The sequence below is a fragment of the Anabrus simplex genome, chromosome 2 (assembly GCF_040414725.1).
Source record: "Anabrus simplex isolate iqAnaSimp1 chromosome 2, ASM4041472v1, whole genome shotgun sequence".
In the NCBI taxonomy this organism is placed as follows: domain Eukaryota; kingdom Metazoa; phylum Arthropoda; class Insecta; order Orthoptera; family Tettigoniidae; genus Anabrus; species Anabrus simplex.
Window position 1 is genome coordinate 384,174,582 of NC_090266.1, and position 20,741 is coordinate 384,195,322.

The 20,741-nt window shown below is 39.5% G+C and overlaps 1 protein-coding gene across 2 annotated transcripts in view; it reads right to left on the reverse strand.

Annotated features, from left to right (window-relative positions):
- The window catches only part of LOC136862853 (ribonuclease H2 subunit A), a 159,629-nt gene that overhangs the window by 82,248 nt on the left and 56,640 nt on the right, over positions 1-20,741 (reverse strand). For both annotated transcript variants that reach the window (XM_067139117.2, XM_067139116.2), the window contains exon 3: positions 3,300-3,426. In XM_067139117.2, the coding sequence (XP_066995218.2) occupies positions 3,300-3,426 (127 nt within the window). The remainder of the gene's footprint in view (positions 1-3,299; positions 3,427-20,741) is intronic.

Consider the following 20,741-nt stretch of genomic DNA (forward strand, 5'->3'; position numbering starts at 1 on the left):
TGTTAAAAAATGAAAGTTTTTGTGGATGTTTTCCCTACTGTGGCCAATATATTAGTTATTTTCTAATTCCATTGCTACATGAATGTGCATTTATTATTATTATTATTATTATAATTATAATTATAATTATTATTCAGTTGTATCGGTACACTATTATAAATCTAAAGCCGGTGTTTGGACTCTAAGGACCATCATCAGTGTTCAAATTGTTTACAACATTCAAGTCCATATGAGTGTGTCATCAAAATGAGTTTTAAAATGTTTAAGAAAGTTAAAACGGAGCCCTGTTGAGATCAACTTTTAAAAAAAGAAAAAAAAAAAGAGTAAGAGCATGCAAATCGTATAAATTTACAACTTATAAGATGTGACATACCATAGGAAGGGCTGGCTTATCCTTGTGTTCATGCTGTTGATTGAGTAGAGATGATCTCAACAGGGCTCCACTTTAACTTTTTTTAAACTTATTTAAAACATCTTGACGACATACTCATGTGGACTTAAATATTGTTAAAATTTTAACACTGATGATTGACCTTAAGAGTCCAAAAACCGGTTTTGGATTTAAAGGTGTGCTAATACGAGTGTTTGTGATCCAGAGTTTGCAATGTATGCAAAGAGTTTGAAATTGGCAATTTTGTGACCCATTTTTCTATATTTAGTAAAACTGATCAGTAAACATGCGATTTTTCTTCACCAAATTTTGTCATTAGAAATTCTGTGTGCAGGTTTTATTTGGTGGTGAGTGGTACTCAGGATTATATGGTATATAGGAAAGAGGGTAATGTATTTAGTTCACTATTAATTTTAACAAGCAAGAAAACATTTCATCTAGCATATGGAAAGCATTCTTATTTGGCAGGTTGGTGCTTCCGTTTCTTTTAACTTGTATTATTCTATGTTCAGATTTGTAACCAAAATATCTATTAACCTCATGCAACAACCTTTCCACTGGTAGTAGAAGTATTTACAAAAACTGTACTGTAATCTAGCATCTATATGATCCAAGTCACACACAGTATTCTAGGGACAACAGCTTATTGGCCATTCTGTGCAGGGTGATACGAGCACTGCGAGATTATCAGTTCCGAAGTGCTAAGCAAAAGCATTAATATTTGTTTTATGAATATACAGACAAACCTCGTTAGTGCGTTCCTCATTAACATGTTTTCCCGCTTAGCGCGTCTTAAGTTTGTAGTCCCGATTTTTATAATATTAAATCTATATAAAAATACCTCACTTATCATGTCATGAATTTTCGTGATTACTGCTTAGTACTATCACATTTTTCCTAGCCCTGAAAATTTTATCCATCATCCCCTGTGAAACAAACGTGATTTCGAACTCAGGTAAAATCCGTCACTACAGTTGCGTGATTACGGAAAAGGCCTTAAATTCCTGAACTTCACAGGATAGGTTCCACGTTCAGGGAGCAAGCTGTTGGCCTCAGGAATGTTCTATTTTGCTGAATAACACAGTGCGTCAACTTGTGCTTATATTTCAGATTCCATTCAGAAGTTAGAAATTTCTTTTGCACCGAGTGGTACAGTGAAGTGTAGCGAATGTTTGTTGTGCGATACGGTAGCCTTAATCAGGATTAGGAACATATAAACACACACATCACATCACAAATTTTCACTATTACCGCTTACTATGAGTACGATCACACCTTTCCTAGCCCTGAAAATAGTATTTGTCATCCCTTGTGAAAGAAACGTGATTTACAACTCAAGTAAGAGTCGTCGCCACAATTGCGTGATTACGGAAAAAGTGAGCCTATTTGTGCTTGTACTCCATTCAGACATTAGATATTAATTTAGTGTTGAATGGTACAGTGAAGTTTTTCGCGTGATACTGTAGCCTACATCTGGCTTAGGAACATAATCGTGTGAAATTTACTAGCATGGTGCATATTTGTTTTGTGATAGCCTAGGTATGCATACCGAAGAATTGAAATTCCTTTCTAATGAAGACAACATTAAAGTCTTTCAGAAAGTGTACTGGCATCTGCGTCATCAAGTGCACAGAGGTTGCGAATGCTGAACTCGCACCTTTTGAGTTTTGAATCAATCGATTCGAATTGGTCAAAGTTTCTCAAAATGGCAGCCAAAGTCATTCTGTACTGTTGCAGTCGCACATGGCCAAATGTAGCATCCAATTCATTTAAGAGTGTGATCAGAAAATAATGTTTTATAACCCATTGCTCCAAAATGAAAGGTTTCTACTAACATTCCTTATAGAAAGAGTGTCATCTGCAATAATACTTGGATATTTTTATTTGCCCCCATGCATATGTTTTCATATTTGATTGTTTGGTGTTTCTCACACCGTTCAGTGCACTTATTTTATAAGCCCCAGCAGAAAAGGTTTTGATATTTGTTCTCGTGTTTTTCACACCTTTTAATACTTTCCTCTCATCCTCAGAAATGGTGGATATAGTTTCCCCGTACCCACAGGTATACGACGTAAAATGCCTTCATGTCGGAAAAAATCATAGCTAGTGTTTCCATATCCCTGTTGGATAGTTTTTATTTGTACATTCAGTAGTACGTTTTCTCGCTTAACACTTTCATTTTTGTTGTCCTTTGCAGAAACGTCTTAATGAGTTTTTACTGAGTTTTTTGTTTTATTTGCTAGTGGTTTAACGTAGTTGCACTAACAAACTGAAGGCTTTCGGCAACTCAAGGATAGAAAAGGGTTGAGATTGGGAAGGAAGCGGCCATGACCTTGAATAAAGTACAGCCCCATATTTTTCCTGGTGCAAATTATGAATATATATATTTTTTGCTAGTGGCTTTACGACGTACCGACACAGATAGGTCTTATGGCGGCGATGGGATAGGAAAGGCCTGGGAGTTGGAAGGAAGTGGCCGTGGCTTTAATTAAGGTATATCCTCAGCATTTGCCTTGTATGAAAATGGGAAACCATGGAAAACCATCTTCAGGGCTGCCGATAGTGGCATTCGAACCCACTATCTCCTGGATGCAAGCTCACAGCCGTGCGCCCCTAACCGCACGGCCAACTCGCCCAGTGAATATAATTATAGCTGTTACAAGTGATTAAGGTAGAGTATGATCTAATAACACAAATGCCTGCTTCCTCAAAATGGAGAGGTTTGCAGTGAATAACAGTACACTAATTGTATTAAATATGAAGCAAATACAAGCTAAAATAAATTATCTGCTTTAAATGATGGATGACAATTGCAGAATTGAACTTGAAATTATATTTGTGAGCAAACTTTAAACATTGCACTCATGTTGATTAAAACTTTACCACACAGATGGAAAATCACACTTACTTGGTATTTTTCAGGTGGTCCTACAGTATCAACATACACCTCAGCAATATATACCCGTTGTTCTAGGACTTTCTTAATCAAGTTAACGGTTGAATCCTGCGCAAGCTGATTTAAAGTGTACTTCTGTCTGCAATTAAACAAGAATTAAAAGGAGATGAATATCTACGTCACGAAATGTAAGTAATGGAAAGGAACAAACAGGTTCAAACAATATATAGTGTGACAGAATATCAAAAGGAACATATAATAGGAAAAACACAATGACAGATCAGTGTGAGAAAAAGAAAAAAAAAAATTGAAAGAAAACACAAAAGGACAAGAATATCTTCATACACTGCTGTCTTCTAATAGATCGGCTTTCTCTTCACCAGCCCCTCTCCTATATTCATGCCAACTAAACCCCTGAAGAGCTTATTACTGCTTGCCAGCTTGGGAAGGCAGGCTTTGACATTCATTGAGGGGCCATCTAGACACAAGGTTGGTAGAAGAGGTTGCCTACAACAGGGATTTCTGTATTCAGAACGCTTCGGCTATGCTCAGTTTACGACATCAGAGAGAGACATGCCTCGCTGAGAAACCCCATCCGCCACCAGTCTTGCTACTAGTCTGTGCAGTAAAATGCAAGTAACGTGCTAGTTTCTTTAATCAATCAATCAATCAATCAATCAATCAATCACTACTGATCTGCATTTAGGGCAGACGCTCAGGTGGCAGATTACCCATCTGTTGTTTTCCAAGCCTTTTCTTAAATGATCGCAAAGAAATTGGAAAATTTTTGAAAGTTTCCCTTGGTAAGTTATTCCAATCCCTAACTCCCATCCCTATAAATGAATATTTGCCCCAATTTGTACTCCTGAATTCCAACTTTATCTTCATATTGTGATCTTTCCTACTTTTTTAAAGACACCAATCAAACTTATTCGTCTACTGATGTCCTCCCACGCCATCTCTCCACTGACAGCTCGGAACATACCACTTATTACATGTAATAAGTATCATTTTTGGTTCATATTGATGATATTTGATTAGAATAATAACAGTAAGCTACTTATCAAATCGACCACCCAATCAACACAGCAAGCCACTGTCCCGGACGACCCACATTGATCCACCAACCAAAAATGGCACACGCTTCGCCCAGCATGAAGGAACTATCATGCCATTGTCCCAACCTCGGAATAAAAATAAGCACTTGATTAACATATAATAAGATGAAATTAATTTTTAAAATCTTGAAGATACATAATCAAGTGCTTATTTTCATTCCGAGGCCAAGACAATGGCCGATGACGCCATCATACTACGCGAAACATGCAGCACTCCTAGCTAACAGATCAATGCAAATCATCCAAGACAACGACTCACTCCACCGACTAGGTGGTCAATCCAACAAACAACTCACCGCCATTATTCCAATCACATACCACTTAATCGAGCAGCTCGTCTCGTTTCTCCCAGTTCTTCCCAGCTCAAACTTTGCAACATTTTTGTAACGCTACTCTTTTGTCAGAAATCATCCAGAACGAATCGAGCTACTTTTCTTTGGATTTTTCCAGTTCTTGAATCAAGTAATCCTGGCGAGGGTCCCATACACTGGAACCATACTCTAGTTGGGGTCTTACCAGAGACTTATATGCCCTCTCCTTTACATCCTTACTACAACCCCTAAATACCCTCATAACCACGTGCAGAGATCTGTACCCTTTATTAACAATCATATTTATGTGATTACCCCAATGAAGGTCTTTTCTTATATTAACACCTAGGTACTTACAATGATCCCCAAAAGGAACTTTCACCCCATCAATGCAGTAATTAAAACTGAGAGGGTTTTTCCTATTTGTGAAACTCACAACCTGACTTAACTCCGTTTATCATCATACCATTGCCCACCGCCCATCTCACAACATTATCGAGGTCACCCTGAAGCCGCTGATGCCAACCCTATATGGGGGGACATAATCTGTTTCTGTGGTAGTTGGTAGTGTAGTGTGTGTTGCTTGAATATGAAGAGGAGAGTGTTGAGACAAACACAAACACCCAATCCCCGGGCCAGATGAATTAATCAGAAGCGATTCAAACTCCTGACCCGTCCGGGAATCGAACCCAGGCCCTCTGAACCGAAGGCCTCAACGCTGACCATTCAGCCAATGAGTCGGACAGTGTTTCTCTTGCACATGCAGACCTAATTGGAAAGAGGTGGTGTATAGGGGAATGTGTGTGTTTCTGTGTGGGCTTTTTTAGCATCATTATTCATATTGGTTAATGTACAGAATAATATTTTCTTTTATACATGTGAGAGGAGTGAGTATGTTAGTATATTGCATCTCCACTAGATTACAGACTAATGTATGCAAAGATAAGTGTTGTACATGCAGTTAAGTGTAAGAGAGTGTCAGGTATCCTAAATTCTCCATTTGAAAGAAGCTAAATAAATCAAATCGATCAATCAATCAAGGGACCATAGAAATGTAATTTTTCATTTCCAAAATCCAACATGCCAAACATGTCTTCAGCCCACCAAGTGTGTTTAATATTTTATAATAATAATAATAATAATAATAATAATAATAATAATAATAATAATAATAATAATAATAATAATAATAATACAACCTCAGCTAGAAGGCACAGGCATTTTTGAGTTGACATCATTTAGGCCATCAACTTTGACATTTTGTTGTACTCTACCAAATAACAGAGTAAACCTGACCTCTCTTGGGCTATCTATGGCACAGTTTTAATTCATTATCTTCATTATCTGCGGTTTCCAGCTGTTGGACGGGTCTGCTTGGAACATAAGCCTCTCCATCTCCTCTTGTCTTCCCACCACTTCTCCCTAGTCACTCTTGCCCATTCCTCTCCTTTTCTCTGTACACACTCTTCCACTCCTTTTATACACCTGTCTCTTGGTCTTCCTCTTGGTTGTTTTCCTGTTATCTCCATTTCGCGTATCCTCCTCGTATCCTTTCCTCTGTCATTCTACTTCTCAAAAATTTCATTTCACTTGCCTGTATTCTATTCACGACTCTCTGCCTCATTACCCAAGTCTCAGCTGCATACGTCAGAATAGGTATATAGTACATCCTGCATATCACCCTTTTGCTTCTCTGAGGGACATCCTTGCTCCAAACCAGGCTTCTGAAACATTCTACCTTCCTACGCCATTCCCCTCCAAGCATTATCCCTCTCGTAGGTCTCTCCTCCTTTCTAGTTGTGATCACTATCTCGCTCTTTTGGGCATTAAATTTCATTCCATATTGCTCCACCTCACCTACCCAAGCATCGAACTGTTCCTGGATATCCTTTTCCTTTTCTCCCCAGACTAACAGGTCATCTGCAAACATCATCATTTTCATTTTTCCTTCTCCAATTTTCCTTGCCACTTTTGTCATCTCATCCATTGTTACTATGAAGAGCAAAGGTGACAGAACACTTCCTTGTTTTAATCCACCTTTTTGCTCAAACCAGCCTGTTCTCTCTCTCTCCCCCCATTTTCACACAACTGACCATTGTACATCTCCTTCATTCTTTCTACGGTCTGTTCCTCGACACCTTTTCTCTGCAAGGCTTCCCATACCTTGTTTCTACACACATGGTCATAAGCCCACAAAGGCCATCACAATATCCTTACCCCATTCATAATGACGCTCTTGTAGTTAACGTACTGTGAATATAAGGTCTACTGTGAACCTTCCTGATCTGAAACCATACTGCTCTTCTCTTAACTTTTCTTCCACCCTCTTTCTATTCTCCAGAATCTTTTCAAACACCTTTGCACAGTGGCATATTAATGCGACTCCCCTATAGTTCTTAAATTCTTTTTATTCCCCTTCTTGAAAATGGGTATGATTACTGCCTTCTTCCAATCTTCAGGGGTCTTCCTTTCCTTCCATACTACTTTCAACACAAGATAAAGCCACTGTTTCCCTATCTCTCCTGCTGCCTTCACCATCTCAATACTCACTACATCTAACCCTGGAGCTTTCCCTCCTTTCATCTTGTCCAGTGCTAGCTCCACTTCTGCCCATGTTAAGTCTTTTTCTTCTTCCATATTTCTTACTTCCTCCCTGCTTCTACTTTCCTCCTCAGTGCATCCTTCTGGGTTTTGTAAATTTTCAAAATACTCCTTCCACATTCCTTTGAGTTTCTCCATTTCCTGCACTTCATTTCCATTTTTTTCTATCATTATAACATCTTCCCTCATGCCTTTCCTCTTACTCTTGACCATTTCATACAGTACTTTTTTATTTCCTTTGCTATCCTCTTCCATCATGTTTGTCCACTTATCCATCGATTTTTTTCTTTTCCTCTGTTACAACCTTTTTAGCTTCTTTCTTTTTCATCTTATATTCTTGTCTTGTCTCCATCGTCCTCTGTTGAAACCACACTCTGAAAGCTTTATTCTTGTCCCCACCATGGGGTCTCCTTGCATCTTTTCCTGGCACTAGTTCTCCCACAAACTTCCTCTGAAGTTTTTACTAGTGTCCTCTTGAACCTTTCCCGTTACTCCTCTCCTGTTTTTGTATCTGTTGGTAAGTTCAATCTTATTTTTTCCTGGTATTCTTTCTTGGTTTCCTTTTCCTTCAGTTTCCATATTTTTATGCATCTTTCTTGCTTCTCTGTTCTCTTCCTTTCCATCATCGTTCTCAGTAGTCTGTATTCACTATCTAAGGCCTCTGATGGTATTACCCTTATATCTATAACATTCCTCTTCATTTCCCAGACGTAGATCATGTAATCTACAATGGATTTCCTAGACCAGTCACTGCTATACCACATTATCTTATGGCTTTCTCTCTTTCTGAACCACGAGTTCCCGACCATCATCTCATTTATTTTGCACAAATCCAGTAGTCTTTCTCCTTCCTTATTCCTATTTCCCCATCCTTCCGCTCCAAGCACGTTCTCATAACCCTTCCTTTCCCTGCCTACATGGGCATTCAAGTCCCCCATTACCACATTATTTTGTCCATTCAATTGTCTCTCCAATTCTTCCTCAAAGCAATCTTATCTTGTTGCGTGCATCCTGCTTGTGGAGCATACACTTGTACAATTTCCCAGGTATTTCCTTTGACTGTTATTTTGACTTTTATCAACCTGTCACTTATCCCTTTTATTTCCTCCTTCAATCCATCTCTTACTACCATTCCTACTCCATTTTGCTTTCCCTTATCATTTCCCATCCAGTACAACCAAAAACCATTCCGCAGCTCTCTCCTACCCTCACCCCTCCATTCCCAGCCCTAGTACATCCAGGTTTCTTCTTTCCATCATGTCTACAACCTCTTCTACTTTTCCAGTCAATGTTTGTATATTCAGTGTGCCAATTCGTCATCCTGCTCCTCACCAGGGTCGTCGTCTGTTACATCCATCTGGCTTATCGTTCCTTGTTTCCTTGAAAGCAAGTTAATATCCATCACCGGCTTGCTAGGCCTGTCGTGACTTCACCAAAGCCCCATTAGCCGCCATCTTTTTCAGGATTCCTGTAGGGCCTTCACAGCTACCGTAGCGGTCTCCGGGCCCACACAGTCCCCACTGTACTTCACCCCCACAGGTTATCCCCCACTTGATGACGCCCATCTCCCACGACATGGACGAGGGGTTGGACTTGTGGGAGACAGAGTTTTAATTAATGTTGTCAAACACCAAATGAAGACTCAGAGAGCTTTTACACACCAACATCACACAACATGAAGTTTCAAATGGATTTTTTGCAATCCTCCTAAATTCTGACTACTTCGGCTGAGTTTGAACCCATAATCATGGGATCCAGAGGCTGACACTACCACTGATACATAGAGAGAACTAATATTATGGGTCTGTATTCAATACTTGTTGCTCTAAATGTAGTTAGTAAATAGTGCAATATGATATTAAAAGTGATCCATGGAAGTGAATAAAACCAAACACCATAGCATTAAACATGTCATAGGAATTGGTTCTGCAACCATTTAAACCATGTTACATAGGTACAACAATATTTATTCCAAGAGCTAAGCAACCTCTCAAAGATTCAGGCAAATGCTGGGGCTGTACCTTAATTAATAATAATGTTATTTGTTTTACGTCCCACTAACTACTATTTAAGGTCTTCGGAGACGCCGAGGTGCCGGAATTTGGTCCGCAGGAGTTCTTTTACGTGCCAGTAAATCTACCGACACGGGGCTGTCGTATTTGAGCACCTTCAAATACCACCGGACTGAGCCAGGATCGAACCTGCCAAGTTGGGGTTAGAAGGCCAGTGCCTTAACCGTCTGAGCCACTCAGCCCGGCTGTACCTTAATTAAGGCCATGGCCGCTTCCTTTCAACTCTTAGGCCTTTCCTCTCCCATCGTCCCCATTAGACCTATCTGTGTTGGTGCGACAGCCACTAGCAAAAAAAAATAAAATTAGATGCAGAACATTACACTGAGGATCTGTTAAGATTACAGCTGGCGTTATGTCAATTTTAAACATTACTCAGTGTAAACCAAACTCAATTAAGTTCTTTACAATATAAGAATCTGTGGATTTTGCGGACTGAATGATGGAGGTCTATAATGTTTTGTGTATGTATCTTATGGCTTTCCATGTCCGGAGTGTCCAAGTACATGATTTGCACGCCTGATGCAGGTCTTTATTTGACTCCCGTGGGCGACCTGCACGTCTGGATATGGGACGATTATGAAACTGAGGTAGGAAGAGGGTGAAATCCAGTATTGGCACGTACCCTACTCCTGCCGAATAATACCAAGGTGTCTGTGCGAAGCTTTATGTCGCCATCTGACAGACGAATAATCAACACATGAACACTGCAGAGAGGTTTGGAATTGAATCCAGGCTATAGGCACACAATCTAGTGGTCAGAAATTGTACACCACTAACTCTCCTACCCTGCCGGCCAACATTCTGATGGTGAAAATTTTTCAACCAACCGGCTAACCACAATGTCAGATCATTTAGATTGACGATCATGACCACCAGGCGGGTTTTATGTATTCATGTATGCAACAAAGAAAAAGGTTACATAGACTGTGCATATTACTTTGGAAAGGTATGTTAGGGTGTACGGCGCATTCAAACAGATGCTCGACATGTACATTCACGGTTGTGTAATCAAATCCCTGCAAACAGTCAGGTGACATCATCCACGGTTGTGTAATCAATACCAAGCAAACAGTCAACGGACGTTTAAGGATGCTTAAATGTACAACACCCATGTCAGTGTATTTAACGGCATGTGCAAGCAAGTTGTAGTTTTGCTTGTATAGATTCATGGTGCTTACTATGAGTTAGATGATGATGATGATGATGATGATGATGATGATGATGATGATGCTTGTTGTTTAAAGGGGCCTAACATTGAGGTCATCGGCCCCTAATGGTACGAAATGAAAGAACAAAAATTTCAAATTCATCCACTGACCAAAATTTAAAAAATGAAAAATGTCATGAAGAATGAATAGATGGACATGAACCCAACAAAAAAACAAAAACAAAAAAACAAACAAAATACAGCAGATCAAACTCAAACAAAGATCATAAATTATGGATTACTGACCAAAGGACCACTCAGAAAGCACAACGATGCCTGATGTCTAAGGGTGCAAAATCCACGTCTAAGGCCCCACAGAATGGTACATGTCGCAAGTTAAGTAGAACCATGGTATTTGTCATGTTGGGGTACTAATCAAAAGTAGCGAAACTCACGGTGTTCCACTCAAGATGATACTACTCACAAGTATTGTACTTCGTACAGGTAACGCAGGCCTATGGTGTTTCTCACACAATGGCGCCACTCATAGCCAACACAAACCAATGAGTTTCCTCACCTAGGTGTACTAGGCATGGGTGCCGGTCCCACAGGCCCCGTGGTGTTCCTCACATAGTGGATACTAATCAAAGGCAACGCAGACCCACGGTGTCGCTCATATAGTGGTACAACTCACAGGCTACGTCCAGACCCGCGGTGTTGCTCACATGGGTACGACGCACGGGTACTGGAAACCCACAGGGGAACCACTCTCTGCTGCTACTAATCACAAACCTATTGTGTACCAAATATAGTGGTACTACTCGTAAGTAAAGGCGACCCATGGTATTCCCCGCGTGATGGTACTAATCAATAGTAGTTTCATGGTTCTAATACCAGCATCCCTTGGTCGCCCCTTGTAGTCGCCACTTACGACAGGCAGGGGATACCACGGGCGTATTTTACATGTGCGTCCCCCACCCACAGGGGGTAGTGTGTTTGGTCCGCGAGAGGTATTTTATTTCCCTCAAGTCCGCCGGCAAGCCGGTTAGGACCCCCCTATCCGCCACCTGGGACGCGCCACGTGGGAGTATCACCTCTCCCCCTGCTACGCCAGCGTAGCAGGTTCGTGGCTATGAGTTAGAGACTTGTCCTTTCTTATTCCAGTGTTATTCTGAGTTCGACATGACTTGATTTAAGTTTCGGATTTCATATAAACATTCTTGGTATGAAGTGTACAATTGCCGAGTGCACTAACAGCAGGGCAAAAACCAGGAAAGATTCTTCCAAAAGTAAAAAATACTTCAGTTTCCTAAAAAATCAGGAGCTAAGAAAACAGTGGATCCAAAGATGTACGTGATGCAAAGTGGAACGCAGATTTGCGCTGGATGTGTTCCGAAAATTTTTCTGATAGTGATTCTGCACAGGATCTAAAGGGTGAATTGTTAGGGCTTCCTCACAAACGTATGCCTAAAAAAGACACCCCTTATAAATTTGGACATTTTGCATAACATAGAGCAAGTGTCACATGATCGAGTAAGAAGGATGGAAAGAAAAGTGGGACAATTTAAAAAAAATGGCTGATGAATCACACAACATTCAGAAATTAACATGACTATTGCAAGTTCACTACTTCCTCCAGCCACTCCACCTCCACATGTCTGTCATAATACCCTTGCCCTGACACAAGAAATTGAAAGGTAAAAAAAAGATGATGGGAGAAAACTAACAATGTCCTCAAACAAAAATTAGGAGCAGCGGAAAGCAAATTACATCTGAACCGCATATCCATAAGTTATTTGCGTAAGGAGTTAATTAAATGTACGAGCTTAAAACATTTTGTTCACAGCATCCACATAAAACTGGTGGAGAGACGAAGGGATTTTTACTGAAAATCAAATAAAAATAAAAACAAGCAAAAACACATGAATTGGACTGATGAAGATATATCAGCGGTTTTTGCTTTACAGTATCTAGGGAAGAAAACTTACAATTAAGTAGGACAACTACATATCTCTCTGTCTGGAATTTCAATGCTGGAAAAATGGGCTTCAAAAACTGACATGCAAAACGGAAGTGGAATTCTGGAAGATATTTTACGTATGAAGAAAAAAGATGCTGTCTCATATAAAGACCATGAGAAAATTGCAGTCCTCCAGTTAGAAGAAATGCACACCAAAAGTGCTTTAAAATATGAACCCTGAGGGAAAAAATAATAGGCACCTGCACGCAACTGCAAGCTGCGATGGTGAGAGGACTGTTCAAGAACTGGAAGCAAGTAATTTACGCTGATTTTGATACAAGGATGACAAAAGACATACTGAACAATTTGGTTACATGTCTTTCAAAAACAGGGTACAGAGTGACAGTGTGTGACTGTAATACGCGTACAGCAAATCAAAGCTTGTGGAAATCACATGGACAACATCATTTTTGAAACCATAAATGTGTGGAAAAGTATACCACTTTGCGGATACCTCTCACCTCTTAAAACTAATTAGGAACTGGTTTCTCGAGACCGGCTTCGAATTTTCTGATGGTAGAGTGGTCTCAAAAGAACCTGTGGAAACTCTGATTAGGAATGACAAACACCAAATTAAAGCACGCCACTAAATCTATTTGTCATCTAAATCGTAACGACACTACAAGGGTGAACGTAAGAAAAGCTGCAGAATTAACAACACACAGTGTAGCTACAACATTATATCATTTCAAATTAGGAGATGATGCAATTATTGCTGAAAGCACCAGTGAATGCATTGAATTGGTACGATCTCATGAATTCTTACAGTCTGGCTATTTCTAAAGTCCCTAGCAAAAGTGTGTATGGTCTTCAGTTAAAAAAAGACTGAATTTTAAATAAAATGTCTGGCCTTATTAACAGTATGACCTGCACAGAGGTAGAAAGTTACTTATTTAATCGTATGATGATTCATCATCATCATCATTTCCCTTTATCCAGCTGTAGCCGGGTAGGGGCAAATATGGTTCCTCTCCACTTTCTTCGGTCTTTCCACCACTCCTCCTCCAACACTGTGTCCCAGTCCAGGTTTCTTTCTATAATGCTGCGTTGGATGGTATCCTTCCATCTCAATCATGGTCGTCCACGGCCTCTCCTTCCTTGGATTTGCATTTCCATCACCTTTTTTGGCATTCTTTCGTCGCTCATTCGCTTTATGTGCCCAAACCATCTTAGTCGGCTCTTCTCTATTCTATCATTCATTTTTTCCACTCCAATTTCTTCCCGGATTTTCTCATTCCTTATTTTGTCTCTTCTACTCTTCTGTATCATACTCCTCAAGAATTTCATTTCGGCTCCCTGTATTCGACTCTCATCCTTCTTTGTCATTGTCCAAGTTTCTGCTCCGTAAGTTGTTATGGGTACATAATACATCTTGTACATAGTATCCTTTGCTTCCATTGGCACATCTTTGTCCCATAACATATTTCTTACACTATGATAGAAACAACTTCCAGCTTGAATCCTTTTACTAATCTCAGCATCCAGTCGAGCATTCTCCATTAATTCACTCCCCAGGTATTTAAACGTTTCCACTACTTCCACGGGCTTGTCTGCAAGTCTAATCTGACCTTCCCCTTCTTTCTCCCCTCTAGTCATAACAAGAGTTTTACTCTTTTCTACACTTATTTTCAATCCACATTCTTCCCATTCACCACATTCAACTGTTCTTGAACCTTCCTGTCGTTTTCTCCCCAAATCACAATATCATCTGCAAATAACATCATGTTCATTTCTCTTCCTCCATATGCTGCTTTTGCCGTTCTCATGATGTCATCCATTACTATTGTAAACAGGATTGGTGATAGAACACTTCCCTGTCTCAGCCCGCTAGCGATTTTGAACCAACCTTGAACCTTGAAGTTCACTCATTTAGTGAGTATGATGATTATAACAACAAATTCAGAAGTCCAGGTTTTTCAGCCACTCTTCAGCACTTTCTAAAAGATGAAACAGTTTGCTGAGGCTTCCAGAGTAGGCATCAAGAGGGCAGCAAAGAACGACATGGTCCAAGGTCTGCTCCTCTTCACTGCATTCACACATTGGAGAATCCATCCAACCCCACTTATTCACAAATATAAAGATAGGAACTTTCCACTTAATCAATAAATTTATTCTTTATAAAGTACTTAAAACATTCTAATACAGTATTGGTTTCGACCCTTCTAATAGGTCATCTTCAGCTGCTACTGAAGAACCTATTGTCTTAATAATAAAACTTATAATGCTAAAACACAGCTTACCGGGCGAGTTGGACGTGCGGTTAAAGGCGTGCAGCTGTGAGCTTGCATCCGGGAGATTGTGGGTTCGAATCCCACTGTCGGCAGCCCTGAAGATGGTTTTCCGTGGTTTCCCATTTTCACACCAGGCAAATGCTGGGGCTGTACCTTAATTAAGGCCACGGCCGCTTCCTTCTAACTCCTAGGCCTTTCCTACCCCATCGTCGCCATAAGACCTCTCTGTGTCAGTGCGATGTAAAACCAGTAGCAAAAAAAGACAACACAGCTTGTCCTAAATATGAATGACTAATGCTAACATTGAGGTAATGTATTGTGGAAATAAAATATGTTAGGAAAAATAGTTTTAAAATTCTTGCAAAGTTCACAAGTTCATTATGATACTGAACCTTGAAGTTCACTCATTTAGTGAGTTTTGCTTTGTTGGCACACTTATTTAAAAACATTTTAATGCTGAGTTGGTAAAATATTAATGATTGTGAATGGCTAATGTTAAAATAATGATATGTTATGATAATTAAACATGCTTGAAGGAGTAACTGTGACAGTCTAGAAAGTTCACCAGTCCAGTAACACTGCTCTTGACGTTTGTACATATTCTCACTCATTCAATCCATTGTTTTAAAGTTATGTGCTTGTTTTAAGAATATAAAATCTCTTGTTTTTTATTTATTTATTTATTTATTTATTTATTTATTTATTTATTTATTTATTTATTTATTTATTATGCCTTTGTAGGTGGCGAGGTTAGGGCTCTTAGCCCTCTCTTACACTTAACCACTGTAGTGATACAGTTTGAGTACATCATATTATACAGTAAATAATAACCTACACAAAAATACGTTACAATTTTCGAACTCACATTCATTCGATCTTCCAGTCATACAAGTTAGTCAGCTGCATTTAGCAGGTAGTCTCGGCAAGCAGACTTGAATTTAGGTAATGAGGTGGAATTTCTGACACTGACTGGCAGGGAATTCCAAAGTCTAGAACCCGCCACAACAAAGGAATTGTTGTACATAGAGGATCGGTGGACAGGAATAGAAAGGGAGGAACCAGAGCGGGTATTACTGCTGTGAAAGGAGGACAAATACTTAAGCTGGGACGAAATGTATAGTGGTCTATCTTCAGAGAGCAGTCTGTATATCTGTATCAGTATGTGATACGTTCGTCGTTTGTCAGGTTTCAGCCATGAAATAGTGTGATAGTATGGGGTGACATGCGTATCATAACTCAGACTGTATATAAATCTAAGGCAACAATTAAGCGCTCGCTGAAGTTTCAAAGTCTGCTCTTTTGTTGCGTCTACCAGAATGACGTCACAGTAGTCGAGGACGGGAAGCACTAGTGTTTGCATGAGTTTGACTCTCACATTACAAGGTAGAATATCGCTGTTTCTTTTAACCGAATGGAGTATCGAAATTTTTTTTTTTTTTTTTTTTTTTTTTTTTTACACACATTCTTAATATATTCAGTCCAATTTAATGATTCGTTCATTATCACTCCAAAATTTCTCACGGTTTGGCTGAATGGAATAACTCTACCATTCAGTATAACTGGAGGAATAGTTTCGTACCGTAGCGTGGCCAACAATTTTTGAGAGCCAATAATGATTGCTTGTCTTGGAGGGGTTACGAAGGAGGGAATTTTTCAAGGAGTAAGCATTAAGTTGCTGAAGGTCAGCCTTGATGCCTGTTATGGCATGAGGCAAGTCAGAGGTCTTACAGTGACAAATTTGTAAGTCGTCCGCATAAGGATGGTAGCTACAATTCTTTAAATTAGATGAAATGTCGTTTATGTACAAAATAAAGAGCAATGGGCCTAAAACACTACCCTGCGGCGTGCCTTCCTTCCTGGTTAGCCAGTGAGAGGTTTGATCAAGGGTTATGATTCGTTGCGCGCGATTTTTGAGGTACGATGAAAATAAATTAATAGTTCGTTGATCGAAGTAGTAAGATTGCATCTTATTTAGTAGAGTCTGGATGTTTATAGTATCAAATGCGCTACTGAAATCGAGGAGAGTAAGTACTGTCAGCAGTCTTTGGTCCATTGCGTGTCGTATGTCATCAGTCACTTTAAGCAGAGCAGTTGCTGTGCTGTGTCCCTTCTTGAAGCCAGATTGCAATTGGTCTAGCAGAGAATGGTTGTTTAGGTATTCCAACACCTGCTCATGAACCAGACGCTCGAGTGCTTTGGAAATCGCAGGTAAGATAGAAATTAGTCTGTAGTCGGATGTAGGGAGGGGTTAGGCTTCCTAGGCACAGGGATAACATTGGCTAGTTTCCATAGTGAAGGAAAGGTTCCATTTTTAAGGCAGTAGTTAAAAATGTGGGTAATAATTGGTAAAACAGCACCAATAATGTTGTGTAAGAAAGTTATAGGGATATCATCCACTCCTCTAGCTTTTGATTTGATAGAATATAATACCTTTTTAACTTTATTAGCAGTAACGGGGCGAAATGTAAAATGTTCTTGGTCAGGTAAAGGGTTCATAACGGAGTCGGGTACTGAGTTTGGGGAATTTAGTACATTAGGTGGTGTTCTTTCTTCAGTAAAAAATTCATTTAACTTATCGAGTGGTATGTCTGGCACATGAGGTTGTTGCTGAGGTTTCCCTATGCCTAGGGAACGAAGCGTGTTCCAAGCACTGGTAGAATTCATGTTTGCAGTCATGTTTTGCAAGTAAGTAAATTTACGGTTTCTAACGAACTGTTTAACTCTATTTCTAAGGACCCGATAATTTTCGAAGTCACTTTGGTCACGAGTTCGTTTAAAGCAGCGGTAAAGTGCATCGCGGTGGGCCATCATGTTTTTAATTTCATTATTTAGCCAGGGACAAGATGGGCGAGTAACTTATCTGTCGCTTAGGGGCGTGTTTATCGTACAGAGTGATTACAAGGGAGTTAAACTTGTCTACTTTCGCGTCTATATCGTCCAATAAGAGTATGTCATTCCAGGGTAGATTGTAAGCGTCATGTCTTAACTCGTCCATATCAATGTCTTTTGTGTTTCTGTAAATAACATACTTAGATTTATATTTTGGCATTCGAAGGGAGTAGGATAGGTACAGTAGATAAGGCCATGAGTGGAGATGGCTGGGACTGGTAACTGGCCATGAGTTATAACTTTGTTTGGGTTATTTGTCACAATGTGGTCAATGAGCGTGTGTGTTTTGTAGTTTTCTGTGTAAATGTGATTAGTAAGCTCTAAATGGAGGATGGTCATATCACAGGAAGAAAACATGTCAATAAATTGTTTAGTTTCATGCGTTTTAGTAAGTAGGTTAATGTTGAAGTCACCTATGGCAATAATATGCTCGTAACTAGGCAGTAGGTCAAGTAAACGAACTTCGAATTCAGTCATATTTGTTATTTTGGGCGGCTTGTATACAATAACTATGAGGAGTTTCTGTTGCTTAATAATGACTTCAACAAACATGAATTCTGGCCCTAGCTGTGCATTCTTAGATACACATATCACCCGGCTTTTTAAGTCGTTTCTGCAGTACAAGGCCACCCCACCTCCTCTTCTGCCATCGGATCTATCATGCCGTAAGAGGGAATACGGGTCAAGTTGTACCATACCAGAGGGTATGCTCGGTGTAAGCCAGCTTTTGCTAATAGCAAAAATATGGATATTATTTTCCCTCACTATGGCTTGAACTTCGTCGAAGTGCGCTACCAAGGAGAGTGCGTTGACATGGCAGCACTGTAAACAGTTGGTAGAGGGAGATAATGCCTGTTTGAGGAGCAACCCGGTGGTGAGAGGTGACGGGGTGAGAGGGGGGGATGTTGGCAAGGTCAGTGTCAGGTGCAGAGCTCTGGATCAGCTGAATAACGGAATGTTGACCAAATAGTATAACAGTAATATCATGCAACTTACCTCGACATCCTGATAAATGCTTACACTGACTACCACTGACACACACACAGACGCACACATAATACACTTGCAAAAACACTTATTCATAACAAGCAGTTGCACTATCGAGCTGTGCTGTTCTGCATCAGTAGGAGATTTATTATTGAATGATGATGTTATGTTGATGAGCTTGTACAAAGTCTTCATAAGCTCATCTCAGAGTCTATTTGTTGGACTTTGAAGTTCTGTTAATTACTGTGCAAAAGCTCCCCTCTTTATACTCGTGTCCATTGTATTGTGTCTAAAGATCTGGTAGAAAAAGAGAAAAGAATTTTACTAATAGAGAATGTCCATGGAGTGTGTTTTAAGAATCAATATGAGTGTTACTTACTGCTGGGTTGGTCTGTTCTTGTGCGCCAGTCGGAAGCACACTGTGCACTGCTTCGCGTGCACCGAGGACTAGCTATTGTAGCATTGGAGGGGAGAGGAAGTGGGGTCAAGGAGACAACCTGGGGAGGAGTTGAGGTAAGATAGGGCGTGCCTATTGGAAGTTCATTTGTGCGTTTTCGCTTTTGTTTGTCGATTCTCATTAAATAAATGTTCTTTAGAGGTGGGATGGTGGCATTAAAAAGGATGTTTGCTTTTTCTGTAATTTAGTTCAGATTGAAATTTGGGTTAGCTTACTGATCCATATTGATATAGAATTCCTCCAATATATTGAGCAACGGGGCTTTGAAATTCATACTTAATTTCCATATCGTTTTCAATATTGGAAAATTTATGATTATAATCTTCTATGTGTTGTCTTATAGATGAAAAATGGTTGTGTTTTATTGTGTTAACATGTTCATTGTATCAGATAAAACAGCTCCTGCCAGTACGCCCAATTAACTCGCTTTGCAATTATTACATTTTATTCGGTATACACCCGAATTACTGTATTTGTTATTTTCGTTAACAGATTAAGTGTTGAGCAGGATTGTGGCATTGTCGCGTGAGGTTATATATGCTATTCTTAAATTTCGCCTTTTAAAAATGTTAGTTATGGGGTAAATATTGGCGTTATTAAAGGTGAAAATCACGTAGTCTCTCCTTGATTTGTTTTATTTGATTAGTTTTGATTTTGGCTGGTGTTTTATTTTTTGGATGCTTTTGATCATGTCTATTATCCCTTTTGCTTACCTATGTGATGTATTAGGTTTATTTTCAATTTTCTAGATCTTCATGAGATAATGGTATGTTAAATGCTCTATATACCATGCTATAGTAGGCTGCTTTTTTTTATGGGCATTGGAATGCATAGAGTCTTGCTTTATTGTGTTAGATGTTTGGGTAGGTTTCCTGTATATTCTGTACGTTAGGTGATCTTCGTGCTTGGTGATAGATATGTCTAAGAAATTTAAAGTATGATCTCTTTCGGTTTCCATTGTGAATTTTATGTATAGGTCCAGTCTGTTTACCTGTTCTAATATGTTTTTTTTCATCTGTAGAACTTGACCTTGTCCTTTGTCTTTGACTTGGTCATTTATAAACAGGATGGGTTAGCAATGGGGTCTCCGGCCTCAGGGATATTGGCCAAAATTTATTTGGATTTTTTAGAGGACACCGTAATAGAGAACGGCTACAAATTTGGTAACATACAATTTTGGTCTAGGTATGTGGACGATACGTTCGTAATTCTGGACGAACGTGTCACAGACGCGACTGCTACTCTCGATAGTCTCATTAGTAACAATTAACAGGCTTAATTCCTCTTTCACATGCAGTATTTTTAGAAAGCCTACGCAAACAGATGTTACTATAAGGCATTATTTGGTGCACCCAGAGAACCAAAAAAGCGCCACCTACAACAGCCTGGTAGAACGAGCCTTTGGGATCCCCATGACAAAGGCTAATTTGAAGAAGGAGTTGAACACCATCCGCTCAATATCTATGTCTAATGGCTTTAAAGAAGACTTTATCGAACGTATAATCAACAAGTTTAGGCATCGCTCACGTACCACGTTACTTAAAGATAAACCTAGTCAAAAGGCTTTTGCAACATTTACTTTAAAAAAAGATATATATAGGTTCACTAGTATTTTCAAAAA